Raw genomic sequence first — 20,754 nt, 5'->3', positions numbered from 1 at the left:
ACAGGTTTTCAGTGCCCGCATGATACAGCACATAAAACATGAGGGGCCTAACAACAGACTTGTAGGCAGTGGAAGCATCAAACTGGCCAATGATAGGAATTTTCTGTTTATTATAAGTTCTCAGATTTCGCGTAACTGGAGACAAGGGAGGGGAGCCCAACTCCAAATACGTGTGAGAATTAATGGGAGTTACTGCAGAGCCAGTGTCCACTTGCATGTGAATGTCTTTATCCAGAACATGAACAGTAACAAACAACTTATTTGTTTGAGAAAGCACACAGTTAACATCCATGTCTGATGCCTCGTCCTTGTCGACAGGAACTTTAGGGCACTGACACACAGAAGCAATGTGGCCTTTTTTCCTACATGAATTACACGTGGCCCAATGTTTTGGACACGCGGCCCGGTCATGCTGTACAAAACAACGTGGACAAGAAGGAAGTGCGGAACGAACATGCTTCTGTGGTTGCTGTTTTCGTTGCGAGCGTTGCGGCCAAACGCGACGTTGTTTACGCGAGTGAACCGCCACCACATCTTCGCTCTCCTGTGAAACAGGCAAATTGTCCATGTCGAAAGTTGACTGTACAGTGCCTACATCACACCACGCGTCTATTTGCGCGCCAGCAGCGTGAGACACTTCAAAGGATTGAGAGATGCTTAGAACTTCCGACAACGACGGGTTTGGCAGTTGTAGGGCACGTTGCCGAACTTCTTTATCAGGAACAAGCCGTAGAATAGCATCCCTAACCATTGAATCAGCATAAGACTCATGATGAGTGTCCTTGACAAACTGACATTTCCTACTCAGACCGTGTAGTTCCGCCGCCCAAGCCCGGTGAGATTGATGGGGCTGTTTACAACACCGGTAGAGCGCCACGCGGGCAGCAACGACGTGGGTGTTTTTTCGGTAATAGTTAGACAATAAGTCACACATTTCTTGGAAGAACAGAGAGGCAGGTTCCCGCAGAGGGGCTAACTGAGATAGCAGCTGATAGATCCGTGGGGAAATCCAAGATAGAAGTAACGACTTACACATAGGAGCGTCAACAATGCCAAAAGCCAAGAAGTGTTGCCGCAAACGCTTCTCATAATCCTCCCAGTCTTCAGCGGCCTCGTCGTAAGGGGGGAATGGAGGCGGAGAAGAGGAAGACAGACGATGAATAAGCGACGTCGACAACGCCTGAATAGCAGCCGTCAGCTGTGTTTGTTGTACCTGAATAGCAGCTGTCAGCTGTGTTTGTTGTTCAATGAGCACTTGCATAAGCTGTTCCATGTCTGCCCCATCACGAACACACAAATCCACAATGCAGTGAAAATATCCGACCTCGTCGCCAAAAAGTGTTATAACCTTTAATCACCAATAATTGCGTGGATATTCAAAAACACTCACTTAGAAGAAATAGCTGGTTACATGATAACAACTCAATATCTCTTATTCAACTGCCGTGCCGTGACATGCGGCCGGCACCGTTTGTAGCTAGGTGGCGCTCCCGCGCTCAGCCGAGTTGCGGAGCACCTCTATCGCCGTTTGCGCGTACTGTCGTGGCGGCACTGTTAAATGTCGTGGCACTGTCACAACACTGTTCTACCTTCCTCACCAAAAAATTGCTCCCATGTTGCCAGGCCACTCATGGATGTGATATTTGCAGTGATGAAAATCCCCTTGCTGAAGGTCTCACAAAAGCCTTCACATACAGACACTGTCCCTCAAACTAAGTCAAAACAGATTTTTTATGCCACATTCTCACACTCCAAGCATGTCCAAGAACCAGTTTCAAGGAGCCCTTCTCCCCCCTCATCACCCATATCATGCTGGATGGAGCAACTGAACTATGTCATTTTCCAGGGCTTTGACTATCTGCCATTGTGCCTGGAAATTAGACATCCTACCCATAATGCCTCCCACACTAAAGTGATATTATCCACACCCAACCAACCTGCATATTATTCTAGTCCATTCTTATGCCACTCCCTGTCTCAACCCCTTGCCAGAGGGATCATATCCCTGTGGAAGACCCAGGTGCAAGACCTGCTTGATTTACCCACACATTGCATCCTATATTAGACCTGTCACAGGCTTATCCTACTGATCAGAGGCAGGGACACCTGTGAAAGCAACCATGTCATACACCAGCTCTGCTGTGATTTCTGCACAGCATATTATGTGCTCATGACCACCAACCAGCTGTCCACCACAATGAATGACCACTGCCAAATTGTGGCTAAGAGTAAAGTTGACCACCCAGTGGTGGAGTGTGGTGCTGAGCACAACACACTCAAGTTCAATGGCTGCTTCACAGTCCATGTCATTTGCACCCTTCCCCCAATAAGAACTTTTCTGAACTATGTAGATGGGTGACAATTGTTGAAAAACATTCTTTGCTCCTATGATCACCCAGCCTCAATACCCACTAAACTACTGCACCCACACCCTCCACCCAACAGTCTCTCATACCTGTTCCTGTCACTCCCTTCCAGTTCACTTGCCCATGCCGCTGTCATCATGTGCTGTACAAAATCACTGGTTCTATTACCCATGTGTCACATTCCTATCCTGTGGACCTGTTGCATCTCTCTCCCACTTATTGCGTCCCCCTGAGCCATCAACCACACTTCCTCAAACCATGGTCCTACTTCCTGTGTCTTTTCTCCCTCTATGCACCCCACTCCATGCAACCTGACACAACCTGTCACCCCAGTATACGTGACTAACTGCAATCCTAGCATGGTGTGTTCAATTGACATCATGTAGCTGGTGTGTGTGTATGTGTGTGTGTGTGTGTGTGTGTGTGTGTGTGTGTGTGTGTGTGTGTTTGAAGGATATTTCCAAAAGCTAGTGAAGTTTTCATTCTTTCTTTTTTTGTGTGTATGCCTATCGGGGCTCGTCACTTCTAGTGTTCGGTGAGCTGTCTCCTCATTTACATTCTGCCACAACATTCCTTATCATATTAATATTATGTAGGTAGTAGCTCTTTGAGCAGTATAATTTCATAAAGCTTAAATATGTTCTATGTAAAATGTATGTTTGTCATTGTATATACATTTACAAGAATGAGCAGCTGTATATGCTCTTTATATCTTACTGGTATACAGAGCTAAATGGATAACACTTTTAGTTTGTATGGATTTTAAGGCAAATAATGATGTCAGCTACAGCTTCCAAGGTTCTTTGTGAGCTGTCTGGAGAGTCGTTTTCCATCTGTAATCAACAGAACAAATCAATGTGTTTTGCTGCAGAATTGTATGATATATTAAGACTCCAAACAACTTATATCTTACATGCATATTTACTCTATGTATTTTATCTGAATGTGTTTATCAGATCATGTCTTGATTGTATTGTTTTTCAGGTTTTGGAAGATTTGCTGAAGAAATTAGGCATTGAACATGTGGTCTGGTGCAAGGACAAGGTTGGCAATTATTTTGAGGTAAGCATTTCTCTTTCTTTTTCAGCCTTTTAACTGAAGTTTGTCTGGCAATACCTGTGGTTAATCAAGTTCACTTAATGAGCTGTTATGTTTTATGCATATTGTATGAATGAACATTTGATTTCCCTATCACTGAGCTCTTCTGGCCAACTCATTTTGCTGTTACTGCTTCTCTACTGACAAGACAATACTACCATGGGTCCACCTCCCTGAACACCAAGTGATCAGCTCTACATTGTATATAGTTATCCAGATATTTTTGATCAGACACTGTATCTCTCCCGTGGTTGGTCAACACCTGCAACAGAAGTATGGAGACTCCTCTCCTATATTAAAGATACCAGCCATTTACTAGTTTATCTGTAATCTGTGCCCATCTTGCTCCCAATGCACACCTTGCTTGTCACCATTGATACCACCTCCCTCTATACAACATACCTCATGTACATAGTCTGTGTGATGCTGAACAGTACCTCAAACATGCCCACCTGATTCCACAATTTTTGATGTCTTTTCTGCACACCTCAATCAAATTTCTGCTTACCATCAACTGCTTCACCTTTGAGGAGTGGAATACAGGTATATCAGGGTATGACCATGGGAAAGAAGATGACTCCTTCCTGTGCCAACCTTTTCATGGGTTACTTGGTGAGGGCTTTGCTGGGATCCATAAGCCTTTCAGTCCTTTGTTTAGTTTAGATACAGCGATGACATTTTTGCCATACAGACTAATGATGAGACTGACCTGTCAAAATTTTTGGAATCTCTAAATACTTTCTCCCAATTAAATTTCACATGTTCCTATTCCAAACCCATGCCACTTTTCATTATGTTGACCTCACTCTTGCTGATGGTCAGCTACACATTTCTTTCTCATTAAAGCTACAAATAAACAACAGTACTTATATTATTACAGTTGCCATCCTTTCCATGACTCATTTTTCTGCTCAAACAGCCTTGAGATTCAAGGCAAGTGTATTTGTTCATATGTTGACTCTTTACAGCAATTCTCACCCCACTCATCACTACCACCAGTCTAGATGGCCCATGCCACCCAGTCAAATCCTGTTACTGCATATCCCTCCAAAAGACAACTTAGGATTACACCTAATTACTCAGTACTGTCCTGGTCTTGAACATATTAATCAGCTACTTTGGCAGGGCTAGGACTTCTTATAATTGTGCCCTGGCATGAGGTCTATTCTGTTGAATATTTTACCTTCATCATCTAGAACAACTTCTTGTCACCTCCCTCCCAGTCTCCACAATATACTGGTCATACCTTATGCTCCTTCTGTAGCCATATCACTGCCCTGTGGTACCTATATCTGCGACGATTCCCACTGATAGACTTTCCTGATGCACCCTCATACAACCACTTAAATTTATGTTAAATTCTGTTGTAACTGCATTTCTTTTCGATGATCATTCCCTTTCCTTCTCATCCTGTCCAATAAGTCTCCCATGGCATGTGATTTTGGGTGATTTATCCACAACTCTTGCCATTTCCACCAGTCTCTTTTCTTCATCCCTCCTCCTTTCCTTTCAACCCTTCTGCCAGGAGGAACAGCCGGCTTCAAAAGCTGATGCATTTCCACATCTTTTATGTATGTTCTGCCACCACTTGTTGAATAGATTTTCTTTTGCTAGCCATATCATATCACCTAATCATCTGTGTTTCAATTATATCCACACAGCTCATAACTGAAATTTCCAAATAACTGATACAGGAAAATAAGTTTATATTTTATTTTTATTTTTTTAACTTCTTTTAGTACTCCTCCTTTCCTTTCAACCCTTCTGCCAGGAGGAACAGCCAGCTTCAAAAGCTGATGCATTTCCACATCTTTTATGTATGTTCTGCCACCACTTGTTGAATAGATTTTCTTTTGCTAGCCATATCATATCACCTAATCATCTGTGTTTCAATTATATCCACACAGCTCATAACTGAAATTTCCAAATAACTGATACAGGAAAATAAGTTTATATTTTATTTTTATTTTTTTAACTTCTTTTAGTACTTCTAATGTGTTTTCCATATTCTGTGAAAATTATTCTATCATTTCTCTTCCAAGCAATTATTTTTGTTTGGCTGATTTATTTTTATGTTCCCTTTTTCCATGTTAGCTCTGTCTATGTACTTTATATACTTAAGTTTCTTTTTTCAAAGAATGGAAAATCCAGGATGGAATGTAACAATATTAGAGAAGGAAAGTTGCTACTCACCATATAGCAAAGATGCTGAGACACGATAGGCACAGCAAAAAGACTCACACAATTTTAGCTTTCGGCCGTTAAGGCATTTGACAAAGGTGTGGTTTTGGTCTAGTTCACTCATGCCGTGCCCAAATTTGGCGAGGTTGCAAGTGATGTTATTGCTCAGGAAAATCACGTTCACTTGTCTGAACCATGGACATTGCCGTTGGTGGGGAGGCTTGCGTGCCTCAGCGATACGGACAGCCGTACTGTAGGTGCAACCACAACGGATGGGTATCTGTTGAGAGGCCAGACAAACGTGTGGTTCCTGAAGAGGGGCAGCAGCCTTTTCAGTCGTTGCAAAGGCAACAGTCTGGATGATTGACTGATCTGGCCCTGTAACACTAACCAAAACGGCCTTGTTGTGCTGGTACTGCGAACAGCTGAAAGCAAGGGGAAACTACAGCCGTAATTTTTCCCGAGGGCATGCAGCTTTACTGTATGGTTAAATGATGATGGCGTCCTCTTGGGTAATATCCCGGAGGTAAAATAGTCCCCCATTCGGATCTCCGGGCGGGGACTACTCAAGAGGGTGTCGTTATCAGGAGAAATAAAACTGCCGTTCTACGGATCGGAGCGTGGAATGTCAGATCCCTTAATCGGGCAGGTAGGTTGGAAAATTTAAAAAGGGAAATGGATAGGTTAAAGTAAGATATAGTGGGAATTAGTGAAGTTCGGTGGCAGGAGGAACAAGACTTCTGGTCAGCTGACTACAGGGTTATAAACACAAAATCAAATACGGATAATGCAAGAGTAGGTTTAATAATGAATAGGAAAATAGGAATGCAGGTAAGCTACCACAAACATCATAGTGAATCCATTATTGTGGCAAAGATAGATTCAAAGCCCACGCCTACTACACTAGTGCAAGTTTATATGCCAACTAGCTCTTCAGATGCCGAAGAAATTAAAGAAATATATGATGAAATAAAAGAAATTATTCAGATAGTGAAGGGTGACGAAAATTTAATAGTGATGGGTGACTGGAATTCGGTAGTAGGAAAAGGGAGAGAAGGAAATGTAGTAGGTGAATATGGATTGGGGCTAAGAAATGAAAGAGGAAGCCGTCTGTTAGAATTTTGCACAGAGCATGACTTAATCATAGCTAACACTTGGTTCAAGAATCATAAAAGAAGGTTGTTTACATGGAAGAACCCTGGAGATACTAAAAGGTATCAGATAGATTATGTAATGGTAAGACAGAGATTTAGGAACCAGGTTTTAAATTGTAAGACATTTCCAGCGGCAGATGTGGACTCTGACCACAATCTGTAGATTAAAACTGAAGAAACTGCAAAAAGGTGGGAATTTAAGGAGATGGGACCTGGATAAACTGACTAAACCAGAGGTTGTACAGAGTTTCAGGGAGAGCTTAAGGGAACAATTGACAGGAATGTGGGAAAGAAATACAGTAGAAGAAGACTGGGTAGCTCTGAGGGATGAAGTAGTGAAGGCAGCAGAGGATCAAGTAGGTAAAAAGACGAGGGCTAGTAGAAATCCTTGGGTAACAGAAGATATATTGAATTTAATTGATGAAAGGAGAAAATATAAAAATGCAGTAAATGAAGCAGGCAAAAAGGAATACAAATGTCTAAAAAATGAGAATGACAAGAAGTGCAAAATGGCTAAGCAGGGATGGCTAGAGGACAAATGTAGGGATTTAGAGGCTTATCTCACTAGGGGTAAGATAGATACTGCCTACAGGAAAATTAAAGAGACCTTTGGAGATAAGAGAACCACTTGCATGAACATCATGAGCTCAGATGGAGACCCAGTTCTAAGCAAAGAAGGGAAAGCAGAAAGGTGGAAGGAGTATATAGAGGGTCTATACAAGGGTGATGTACTTGAGGACAATATTATGGAAATGGAAGAGGATGTAGATGAAGATGAAATGGGAGGTATGATACTGTGTGAAGAGTTTGACAGAGCACTGAAAGACCTGAGTCGAAACAAGGCCCCCGGAGTAGACAACATTCTATTAGAACTACAAACGGCCTTAGGAGAGCCAATCCTGACAAAACTCTACCATCTAGTGAGGAAGATCTATGAAACAGGCGAAGTACCCTCAGACTTAAAGAAGAATACAATAATTCCAATCCCAAAGAAAGCAAGTGTTGACAGATGTGAAAATTACCGAACTATCAGTTTAATAAGTCACAGCTGCAAAATACTAACGCAAATTCTTTACAGATGAATGGAAAAACTAGTAGAAGCCGACCTTGGGCAAGATCAGTTTGGATTCCATAGAAATGTTGGAACACGTGAGGCAATACTGACCCTGTGACTTATCTTAGAATCTAGATTAAGGAAAGGCAAACCTACATTTTTAGCATTTGTAGACATAGAGAAAGCTTTTGACAATGTTGACTGGAATACTCTCTTTCAAATTCTGAAGGTGGCAGTGGTAAAATACAGGGAGCGAAAGGCTATTTACAATTTGTGCAGAAACCAGATGGCAGTTACAAGAGTCGAGGGGCATGAAAGGGAAGCAATGATTGGGAAGGGAGTGAGACGGGGTTGTAGTCTTTCCCCGATGTTATTCAATCTGTATATTGAGCAAGCAGTGAAGGAAACAAAAGACAAATTCAGAGTAGGTATTACAATCCATGGAGAAGAAATAAAAACTTTGAGGTTCGCTGATGACATTGTAATTCTGTCAGAGACAGCAAAGGACTAGGAAGAGCAGTTGAATGGAATGGATAGTGTCTTGAAAGGAGGATATAAGATGAACATCAATAAAAGCAAAATGAGGATAATGGAATGTAGTCGAATTAAGGCAGGTGATGCTGAGGGAATTAGATTAGGGAATGAGACACTTATAGTGGTAAAGGAGTTTTGCTATTTGGGGAGCAAAATAACTGATAATGGTCGAAGTAGAAAGGATATAAAATGTAGACTGCCAATGGCAAGGAAAGCGTTTCTGAAGAAGAGAAATTTATTAACATCGAGTATAGATTTAAGTGTCAGGAAGTCGTTTCTGAAAGTATGGAGTGTAGCCATGTATGGAAATGAAACATGGATGATAAATAGTTTGGACAATAAGAGAATAGAAGCTTTCAAAATGTGGCACTACAGAAGAATACTGAAGATTAGATGGTTAGATCACATAACTAATGATGAGGTATTGAATAGAATTGGGGAGAAGAGGAGTTTGTGGCACAAGTTGACAAGAAGAAGGGACCAGTTGGTAGGACATGTTCTGAGGCATCAAGGGATCACAAATTTAGCATTGGAGGGCAGCGTGGAGGGTAAAAATCATAGAGGGAGACCAAGAGATGAATACACTAAGCAGATTCAAAAGGATGTAGGTTGCAGCAAGTACTGGGAGATGAAGAAGCTTGCACAGGATAGAGTAGCACAGGGAGCTGCATCAAACCAGTCTCAGGACTGAAGACCACAACAACAACAACAACAGCACCTACTGTACTTTTATTTTATACATTATAATGTATTATCAATGTAGACTGTTCACACCTTTATAAGGCTGTATTTTACCAACAATTCATAAATTGTTATTTTTACTACAATAAAAAGTTCCAATCCTTTGGTGCTAACCACTACTAGCAGCCTCTGGCTTAACTTTTGTGTTCACTGGAGTTACCCCATAGTATCAGTTTACATTTTGACATCCAACAATGTTTATATGTGACTGCCACACTGTATTATGCCGTATTGACATGTTTTGTAGCCTGTAATGCATGTCTGGTTGTAATGAAAGACTTATGCACACACCAATACTTCAGGAAGTATTGGTATTTTGGCAAGCCTTTATTGCTATGTATCATAACATTTGCTGTACTTGAATCTTCAGAATGTGTGATAATGGATCAGTTGTCATCATTGAATAAATAAAACTTCCTACACAGCTTAAGATGGTTCTTGTAATAGATATTGTAATCACATAAAAGTTGCTGATCTGTTCAACCCCAGCATACTCAAGGTACAGAAATTTGTTCACTAATAAGCCATTGTTCGTATGTGAGGATGTAAGTGCTATAGACAATTGGCAGTTTGGTTTCTCTCGTAACAATGAAAATTCATCACACCACATGTTAGCCTACAGATCATGTTAGGGTCACCAGTGAAACAGAAATATTTGGGTATCACCACTTCCAACTCAGCCATGTGGTGAGCCAGATATACTGCCACATCCATGCACTGTGTCCTGGAAGGAGGCCGTAGTGATGATGTGGTGTCGGGAACTGAGAAAGAGGATGTTTATCAAATGTTCATTTATTCCTCGCAAATTAATACACAGCCAACTGGTGACTGAGTTCCATTTGTAAATATCACTCATGATTGCATGGCCACAGTGAATACTATTAGCACAAATAGCTCACTCTTGTCACATGCCACAGTGCTGGAGTACTGGTTCCAGAGGGTGTGTGCTCCACAGTGTTATGAGAGTATTGCCTGGTCGCATGATCATGGGAGAACAACAGGTTGTGTCTCACTCGAAAGTGAATGACGTTTTTCTTGAACCGCTGGGCACAGTGTCTTTCACAGACACTAGAAAATAACACAAACAGCACTAAATTAAAGTCTCATGGAAGTTGGTGAGGAGTTTGTGGTAAGCTTGACTAAGGTGCATGATACAGTGGCTTAGCTCACGCTGCTCATCTCCCTCATGTTTGTACACACCACACTATAGCCAAAAGTTAGCATAATGGGAAAGCTTGTTTTGAGGCAGGTATGAATTACCATTTTGCCATTCAATGTTTTACTGCAGGGTGGCTACTGCAATCACGCAATCACGTTATGGAGTCGTAGTCCTTTTAGAAAATTACATTAACATAGCACTGCGCCTGTGTAATCTTGAAACAGGGCCCATGTTCAAAAGAAGTTGAAGTATTTGCGTTATAATCTTGTGCTCCAAGATCAACATGAATCTACTCGTCATTTGTTCCTATCTGGTGCATGTGGTATGCTGTTCAACTTGATTTATGATATCATCAGAAGTATGCTAGATGGGTGAGTGTGATACTCATTGTATGGCAATTAAACAATTGATCACTATATTATGTACAAGTAGAAAGATCAGAAGATTTGACCACTGTACTGATAATGGAACACCAACACAATGAGACAGACATATTCAAAACCAAATAAATTTGCTATATTTATTTTTTTAGAAGGTTTCCTAACCAGGAACAGTTGTAGGACAGTAATTTGGTCGCAAGATTCAAATCAAATCTGAATGTAATAATTTATTTTATTCGCTCTAAGACAGGGTTCCACAAGAACTGAATAAGTGCTCCGGTAAAAACTATTAACAACGTTGTGTGATTTTTTTTGAATTTTTTCTTATATTTTAAAAATATAATGATTTTTGTGTAATTATTTTTGATTTGAAATTGAAGTAATCTGAATAAAACAGTATTTTTTGTTTTTTTTAAATTTTATAAACCTTCAAAATAAATGAGGTGGTTCCGTCAAAATACTGAAATTCTCAAAATGTTCCATCAGCAGCAAAGTCTTTGAACACATGGTGTATTGCAGCAAAACTAGCAGAAATTAATTTAAACAAAACGAAAATGCATTCCCCAAAATTTCTTATATTTAACACATATCTGGTGCACTAATTTACAAGTCTGACCATGTGATCAATTTAGTGAGATGCAGTATCTTGGTGACACATTCAGTGAAGGTGGCATAATCCAACTTGTACAGCACTTATTAAGACAATAATATCCCTTACACAAATATCATTAAGCTCACTCGCACTCACTTGGCTCACATTGGTGACAGACAAATCATTATATCACACTGACAAATACTCCAAGACATTATTCACACCCGGTGGCAGGCCAGATCTCCCAAAAACATCTGCAGTGCATACCACAACCACATAGAACTTTAAAAGAAAAACAAACAACACTCCTCCTCACTTCATTCACAGTAAGCCCACTCTCAGTTCATAAATGCATAAATTTGTGCTCTTCTAAACTATTAAACAAGTTGCAGAGACAAAAGTTTTCTCCCTAGAAAGAATGAATCCAATATGTCACAACATAAAACATACAACACATCTTATATGGACCAGACATCAAAGGAGAAAGAAATGAGGTCCTGTAGAAAATAAACACTAAATCCCTAGAGGGAGAATACCTTATGTTTTGGTTAATCTTAGGTAGACTTCTTGACACTGACAAGGGGATGCCGCCAATTGTGAAATTCAAATTCGATTCATACTGTGCATAATAAAAGCTCATGGCCAGAGGTGTAATGTGGCAAAGCACCAAGATGCACTTCTCAGCCGTTGTCGAGAAAATCGACATTAACTGTCGCTGCGCTGCCGCTGCGGTGAAATACTCTCTACGATTAATAATTTTCTACAGCGTCGTGGCGCAGCGGTAAGCCCTCGGGTTTGTAATCCGAAGGTCGCCAGATCGAATCCCGTGCCATGCAACTTTTTTTTATTATTTGTTTTTTTGTAATTCAAATGTATACACACACACACACACACACACACACACACACATTATATATAATTCCTGGCAATAAGTTGCAACAATTATGCATATAATAAGTTGTTGAAAGTCGTTTGTCGTGGAAAAATAATACTTGAAATGAAACACAATATCACAAATAATATTCAAGCGGATACAATTTATTGAAAAGTTCTGTATACACTCGCACATCATGAACAATTAGTGACCAGAAGCAGCTGGAGTATCACACAAACCAGAGTGATAGTTATCATAGAAACATGGAAAACAGAAAACAGCACGACATCGAGCACATCTGATAAACGAAGCGTTTTTACAAGAACAATTCGTTTCGGAATATCGTTTCTACGTCTTCTTTCAACAACTTATTATATACATAATTGTTGCAACTGATTGCCGGGAATTATATATAATGTGTGTGTGTGTGTGTGTGTGTGTGTGTGTGTGTGTGTGTATACATTTTAATTACAAAAAAACAAATAATAAAAGAAAGTTGCATGGCGCGGGATACGATCTGGCGACCTTCGGATTACGAACCCGAGGGCTTACCGCTGTGCCACGACGCTGTAGAAAATTATTAATCGTAGAGAGTATTTCGCCACAGTGGCAGCGCAGCGACAGTTAATGTCGATTTTCTCGACAACGGCTGAGAAGTGCATTTTGGTGCTTTGCCACATTACACCTCTGGCCATTTATTATGAGCAGTATGAATCGAATCTGAATTTCACAATGGCGGCCTCCCCTTGTGAAATAAAGTACATCAACAACACATCTCGACACGATTGCTGATAGTCCTTGTCTGTTGCAGTTGTGCATTCTAATGTAAAACATTTGTAAAACATGTATTACAGTCTTACAGTTAAGGATTCTTTCCCAAGTGGATGTGAAATTAAATTGTGTTTGCACACAGACCCACACATCTCAAATCATTGCATAGAATGTTTAAAAATATCCCTGCTGTACAAAACTGATCATTCTTGTCAGGCTGGTTAAATGCAATCTGGAACTGGATTTCTCAATTCTGTACTGACAGGGAAAAACATTGAACACCAAAAGATAGCCTCGTGGAGTGACTGCGCGGTTAGAGGCACCATGTCATGGATTGTGCGGCCCTCCTGCTGGAGGTTAGAGTCCTCCCTCAGGCATGGGTGTGTGTGTTGTCCTTAGCATAAGTTAATTTAAGTTGGTTTAGTAGTGTGTAAGTCTGGGGACCAATGACCTCAGCAGTTTGGTCCCTTAGGAATTCACACCAATTTGAACATTTTTGAACACCAAAAGATAGTTAATATAGAGTTATGAAATTTTTAGAATACATTTGTCTAGATAACATATTTAAGTGATTAACATTGTAAGACCACAGGTTAATGTAAGCATGAGATAAGCCATTGCAAATGTGAAATGCTGGTACCTTAATAACCAGAGTAACCACAGATTGTTGAATGCAAGCATGCAGATGGGCATGCATTGTATTGTACAGGTGTGCGGACATCAGTTTGTGGGATGAAGTTTGTAATCTACCCCCTCACATAATATGGAAATAATGAATTTACAATATTATGTGACTTACTATAAGGTTTGCCAAACGTGTACAAAATGATGCCAGAAGATAGGATACAGATGTATAGAAGTATCTGATACATAACATACTACAGAAAACATAAGAAAAATATCGACTATACAAGTCGTAACCTATACATATTATGAGGACATGGCATTCATATTTTCAGATCTGTGGAACATTCTGTCACAAGACAAATGATACCAAGTCAAAATTACAATATTACAACACTAAACTATAGAAACAAGTGCAGAGACAATGTAAATTACTAGAATCACAAATTGCGAGTTTATATCTATAAAGTCACACCTTCAAAATCATTAAAAGAGAAGAAAAAAAAATTCAGAGCCTAAGTGTACAACAAGTGAGCTGATGTGAAAAGCTCACGACGACTGGTACAGACCAGAAGAATATACTCAATCACAAGTAGGAGTACAGCATAAAATGTATCAATTACAGAAACCAGAGTATGTAAGGATATGTTGACTAATGAAAGGAGAAAATAATTAAAAAATATTAAGACATATGCTTATGATGTGGGGACCGATCCTTGAATCCAAACCCCACCGGGTACACACCAGCAGAAATGTTTCGACACAACAAAATAATAAAGTTCATAATCATATACCAAAAAATTCAGTCATATGTAAAGATAATTGTAGGAAACTTATAGCCTCAGTCAATAGTTGCACACTCTCCTTGAGTACACACACACACACACACACACACACACACACACACACACACACACACACACACACACAGAGTCATGATGACAAGGGGTACACAGAACAGAGTTGAGCATGAGTTTGCACGCAACTCAAGTTCCAATGAGATATAATAATGCAGTACTGAGGATAAATACAGGTAATCAGAGTTATAAATAGCTTTGAATGATGACATAATCGATTAGCTTGGGGACCAAAATCAGTGCGTGAGATCATAAATGTATACATCTTGTTATACAGTCTATACTCATAAATGTCTTCCACACTATTTGCTAATTGTTCATACAAACTAACCTATGTACATAGAAGCCTAGAAGGTTGATTTAAAACTGATAAAAATATATATACTGAGTGTTGAGATAAGAAAATTCATTGAAATGTATGGCTACTAACCTAACAGTGACTAATTTTATCAGATTCTGATAATTATTTACAACATGGTTCAGTATCGTCTGTCATGGAACATCAGCCTTGCACAGCATTATTTAAAGTTACATAATGTATTGGGAAGTTAATTCCCCTACTTACCAGCCGCTGTGGCCGAGCAGTTCTAGGTGCTTCAGTCCAGAACCGCGCTGCTGCTATGGTCGCAGTTTCGAACCCTGCCTTGGGCGTGGATGTGTGTGATGTCCTTAGGTTAGTTAGGCTGAAGTAGTTCTACGTCTAGGGGACTGATGACTTCAGATGTTAAGACCCATCGTGTGTAGAGCCATTTGAACCATCCCCTACTTGAAAAAGACATATATTTATGTGGAGTAATACTGTCCATAGCAGTGACTACTTTTATAAACAAATACAGGGTGTACATAAACTCTGGGAACACTTTCAATTATTTATTGCACAAGAACCAAACATTTTATAGATATCATACATATGTCATTTTGAAGAGAAACCCTGAAAGTTTTTTTCATGTATGCCGTCACAGTGTAGTTTGTTTATTTGCTGATAGTTTGCTAGTCGCGAACATGGCGAGTTCAGATGCAGAGCGAGCTTGGTATGTGTTGGAGTTCACCAAAAACAAGTGTGCTACAGCTGCTCAATGGATGTTTAGTCCGCCCCAGTAGCTGAGTGGTCAGCGTGACGGATTGCCGTCCTCTGGGCCCGGGTTCGATTCCCGGCTGGGTCGGAGATTTTCTCCGCTCAGGGACTGGGTGTTGTGTTGTGTTCATCATCATTTCATCCCCATCCGGCGTGCAGGTCGCCCAATGTGGCGCCGAATGTAATAAGACCTGCGCTATGGCGGCCGGACCTGCCCCGCGAGGGGCCTCCCGGCCAATGACGCCAAACGCTCATTTCCATTTCATTTCCAATGGATGTTTAGAACCAAGTACAGTAAGAAGCCACCAACAACAAAGGCCATTTACCTCTGGCACAACAACTTCATTACAATGGGTTGTTTGTGCCCAGCACAGAGAGCGGAAAGTGACTGCGACAGTTGACGATGCCATGCTGGGACAGGTATGGCAAGAATTCGATTACCATATTGACGTCTGCCAGGTCACTCATGGTTTGCATATCACATGTTCCGGAAAAAAAAAAAAAAAACGAAACTTTCAGAGTTTCTCTTCAAAATGCGATATCTTTGACATCTGTACAGTATTTAGTTCTTTTGTAATAAATGATTTAAAGTGTTCCTGGACTTTATGAACACCCTGTTAGTTCCACGAATTCTTCATATAGAATAATTTCTTGACTAACAATTTACAAATTTCAGTCACAGGACTGACATAGTTCACAGATGCTTGAGTACATTACGCAGAACCTATGATCTCTTGTAAGCTAACTAGTTCAGCAAGGGTGCAGTCATACAGGAGTCAGGGAGTGGATCCAAACACATCTTTCAGTTTCCTCCCTAGATTTCTCATCACATGTTCCAACTTATAGGTAACTTCCTGTCTAGCTTTCACATTGAATCCTGAAACATTGTTTTGTTTACTAAGTATGCAGTTCAATACCTGCCTCACATTACATGGCATATGTTTTGCATATCTATATTGAAAAAATACGTACACTGGGTTTACAGCAGAATGGATTAAGAAGGGTACACACAAGAAAGTTTAAGGTACTGTTCCTAATATTTATAATACATATGAATAAAACAACTCTTCACTCAGTTTACCAAAAAATCCATGACTTTACCCAAGAGAGCTCGTGACAGTTAAATATTATTATTTTCTGCAGAGTACACAGGAATAATAATAATATTTAACACTAATAGCATTCTAAGATAAGAAATTTATTACTATATATTTAATGACACTGTCCCATTTGAAAACTGTAAAAGGATCTACTCATTTAGTCACATGGAGTATATGTATCAAATTCTAAAGCACAAATCTGTTACAAAACAGAATTATATAGTTGTATGAACCTGCAAACATAGTGTATATTTTCGAAACTTCATTATTCTTAAAGTCCACAAATACCTGATACCATTCTTCCAACAACATCACTAACAATAAAAGTCTCATCTCCATCAAAGTCATTTATCTCACCTACCTTCATTTGCAATAAGTCATCAGTCTCAGACTTACAAACCACAGTTAATTTGCAGCTCTCATTCACATCTACATAAAAAATGCATCAAATATAGTCATCACCTGATTTACATACATCAATAACACTATTTTACGACCAAGAAAAGAAATCATTAGTACATACTACATCAAAATTCCCACACCTCTCACATTCTGGCTTGTGGTTAGCATTTACATCACCATTATTAAATATAAAATTCGAAAACTTCACTGTTATTATTGTCTAATTGTAAATGTAACTTGGGCATCCTGTGCTTGTTATGTTTCCTCATCTGAAAACTGTGGACCTACTTTCAAAGTGCCATCCCTATTCCTATAATTAGGACCATTCAAAAATTCACTTTTGATTCTCCCCTGTTCAGCTTCTGACCAAAATTTATTTAAGAAACTTTTCTCGAAACCCTGATATGTTTCCCAATGACTTAAATTTAATTTTACCCATTACAGAGCTTCGCATTCAAGAAATCTTTTAACAAATTTAATTGTAATTCATGCCTGACACAAAACTGTCTCTGCAGTGACGCAGAAAATAAACTGGATGTAAATTATCTGATGGAAAACTTTTAATAGGAGTGTTGGACCTTGCAATACCATTGTTTGCTCACAGGCTTTGGTTCAGACAAATTTCCTGAACTAAAACAGTTACATTAGTTTGCATATTGTTTTCTACATTTAAATTTTTTTAGTTTAAACTGGTGATATTTTGTTGAGTTTTTTCCACTATGGTCTTCTGTACTCTGATGTTGTCAACAGGTTTTGATTGTTTTGCCAACTCAGCTACAAACTCTTTTCCAAAAGATTAAATTTATTTTCTAAAACATCAACTTTTTCATACACACTTTTTAACCCCCATGACAACTCATTTTTTAGCTCTGGAATTTGATTACTAAGTTTATCTATCTGATATTGTACACTGTCCAATTTGCTATAGTTCTTTGTCTTCATTTCCTCTATTTTTGCCAAAATTAACTGCAAAATATCAATTTTTACTTTTTCTTTACTGACTACAATTTCACTCAGCTCAGACATGTCCTGATTGGATCCTACAGCTTTCATTTCTACCTCACTTTTGCGTTCATAACTATTCATTTTGTTAACAAGCACACGAGTCCACAAACAAATCAACTTCACAAATAATTTGTTCTTATCTTTCCTTTTTGATGTCCCTGGTTGTAGTTGTAAAGTCCTCTTCCGTTTCTTTTGTCTGGTTAGTCATTATTAGTGGTACATCATCACTGTTGGTGTGATTTTGCTTTGTGGGGCAGCCTTTCGTTTTTGCTTCATGTGAACAAAAATTTATTCATGCATGAATTGTACAAAAAATAAAGCACTTTCTTTTGTGTAACAGACAAAACGTTATTATTAGTCAAATAATCATGTACGATACCCCTACTTGTAATCTACACCCTCCATCCTTGTTGCTGCTGTTGTTCAACAATGTGCAAAGTCTTTTCTGAAGATTTGGCACTGGTGAAATTATAGTAAACTTTTTAGCTTGTAGGTCATTCCACGTCAAGTGCCCTTGAGTAAAAAATGGTCACAAAGTGCACAATGTGAAGAGTTTGGTTACCTTGGTTATAACTTTGTGCATCTTCTGTGATATCTATCACTCTGTATTTTTGTATCCTAGTACAACTTTTGTTGCTGAATGCAGCTAAAGCATTCAAATTCCTTAGAAATGACTATCCATTATGCTACTCGGTCTGAAAGTGCCTCATAAAATTTATTGTGAAAGATTCAAGCCCTACTTTAACCATCCTTTACTTTAAGGGAAAGGCAGGTGGAACTTTGATTTTTGGGCTGCTAGCCAACAACCAGATACTACACTAGTATTAGCATTTATGAGTAAATAGTTCTGATTTTATTGACCCGTGTCTCAAGTGTCAAATTGAAAACTGAAAATTTCTAGCACTTTCAGGATCAGTTTTCTATATTGCTATCAACTCTGGTCTTCTTTTTATTGACACCATTGAAAAGAGCACATTATTTGCTATAAGGGACTTGAAAACGTAGAATGGTAATATTCCAAATAAGGCATTTAAAACAGATTAAAAGAAACCTAAGCCGTAACGCTTAAAGTGTGTATTACCATGTTGTCAGCTGTTGTGCTGGAGAGTATCAAGGCACTTGTGATTTGTTAGTACAAAGTATTTGCAGCAGGATACTTTTGTTCCTCTGATTTGGAGGTACAACTGTTTCATATATGGGTTCCAGAAACTTCTGGAAATTAGATATGCAGGTATTACTGTTTTATGTGTTCCAGAAATTTCTATAAATTGAGATTCAGATATTGCTGTTTTATAAAACAGGGCATGGATTCCAGAAACTTCTGGAAATTTGATATATTGGTATGACTGTTTTATAACAGATTCCAGAAACCTCTGGAAATTTGATATGACGGTATGAGTATTTTATAATAGGGCATGGGCTTCGGAAATATTCTGAGTATTTGATATACAGGTATAACTGTTTTATAAAACAAGGCATGGATTCCAGAAAATTGTATGCAGGTACAACAGTTTTATAACAAGGCACTAGAAACTTCCAAAATTTTCTGCAATGTTCTGGAATATTCTCCAGTATTCTCATTTTATACATTCACACTATATAAGGTGTAATTTGATTTAGGCATCATTCATGTTTGTATGTAAATTGTCAATCACTGTATCATTTGTGGTTATTACATGTGAATGTTTACCTTGCAGCTTGGTTGATTCCTTCAATCCATTGTCGAATCATTGATGAAGTTACAACTTGTTATGGCTTCAAACAATGGAAATATGGACCTAGAGCAGTGCACCATTGGATAAATCAACAAGTCTGCATGTCATTTAACTAATTTCGCCAAGGACAAACACCTTATGAAATCAATTAGTGACTTCTATGAGGAGGATCGAAATTTGCTGATTCGACGAATTGGATTTCAGCTTGACTGTGACGCCAAAATATGTTTACATCATGAAGCAGGACTGTTGACCAGATTTCAATATCTGTAGAAATCATGCTGCAATCCATGTCAAAAGAAGAATCACATGCTCAACAGAGGTCTGCGTCCTATTGATTTTGCAGCAGCTGATTTTTGAAACAACTTACAACATTGATGTTGAGCCTGGACAGAAGCTTTGCCCTGCTTGTACAGTTGACATCAATGCAAAAAAGGCCAAGCCATTGCCATCATCAGAATCTGATGAAGATGATGCTACAGTTACTTCAGAGAGCTTGAACTCTAGCTTGACAGCAATTGGTGTGCCACCACTAAAATTTCATTGAGTTTCAAACTGGAATTATAGTGGATATGCGAAACGAAAGATAAGGCAAGTTTAAATGGTTGTGGCTACCAAAATTGCTGAAATTGGTGGGCTTGAAGCAGATGATGTCATAGAACTGCAACCAGGTCAAAATGCCATGATTGGTCTTCGTACAAAGTGCTCATCAATGAATTGAAAGCAAAGCTGGAGGTGTCCTCAATTTTTGAGAAAATTCATATTTTAAATTTGGCCCCTAGCAGTTGGAGCATTAAAAAACAATGGAAGAATTCAATGTGTCTAAGTGAATAGTGTAGACTGAAACCAGATTCAAAGCAAGGAAAAGCTTTGCAAGAAGATATTAAGAAAAGTGTAGAAATATTCTATGACAGTGATGAAGTCAGCCATATCTGCCCTGGAAAAAAAGGACTTCGTTGCCATAAGGACACCAGCTGGCCCAAAAGTTCATATGCAGATACGTCTGTTGCTTTGTAACTTGAAAGAAGCCTATCAAAAATATTGCAGACAAAATTTACCAGAAGTTGGCTTT

General features: G+C 39.1%; 1 protein-coding gene across 1 annotated transcript in view; it reads left to right on the top strand.

The window, feature by feature from the left end:
* The first annotated feature begins 3,140 nt into the window (after nucleotides 1–3,140).
* Nucleotides 3,141–20,754, top strand: part of LOC126474736 (uncharacterized) — a 180,806-nt gene continuing 163,192 nt past the window's right edge. The window contains exons 1-2 of the mRNA XM_050102215.1: nucleotides 3,141–3,164; nucleotides 3,351–3,428. Coding sequence (XP_049958172.1) covers nucleotides 3,141–3,164; nucleotides 3,351–3,428 — 102 coding nt within the window. The remainder of the gene's footprint in view (nucleotides 3,165–3,350; nucleotides 3,429–20,754) is intronic.

The sequence above is a fragment of the Schistocerca serialis genome, chromosome 4 (assembly GCF_023864345.2).
Source record: "Schistocerca serialis cubense isolate TAMUIC-IGC-003099 chromosome 4, iqSchSeri2.2, whole genome shotgun sequence".
Taxonomy (NCBI): Eukaryota; Metazoa; Arthropoda; class Insecta; order Orthoptera; family Acrididae; genus Schistocerca; species Schistocerca serialis.
Note: the sequence above shows the minus strand (reverse complement) of the source record. Positions and strands in the feature narration are given on the sequence as shown.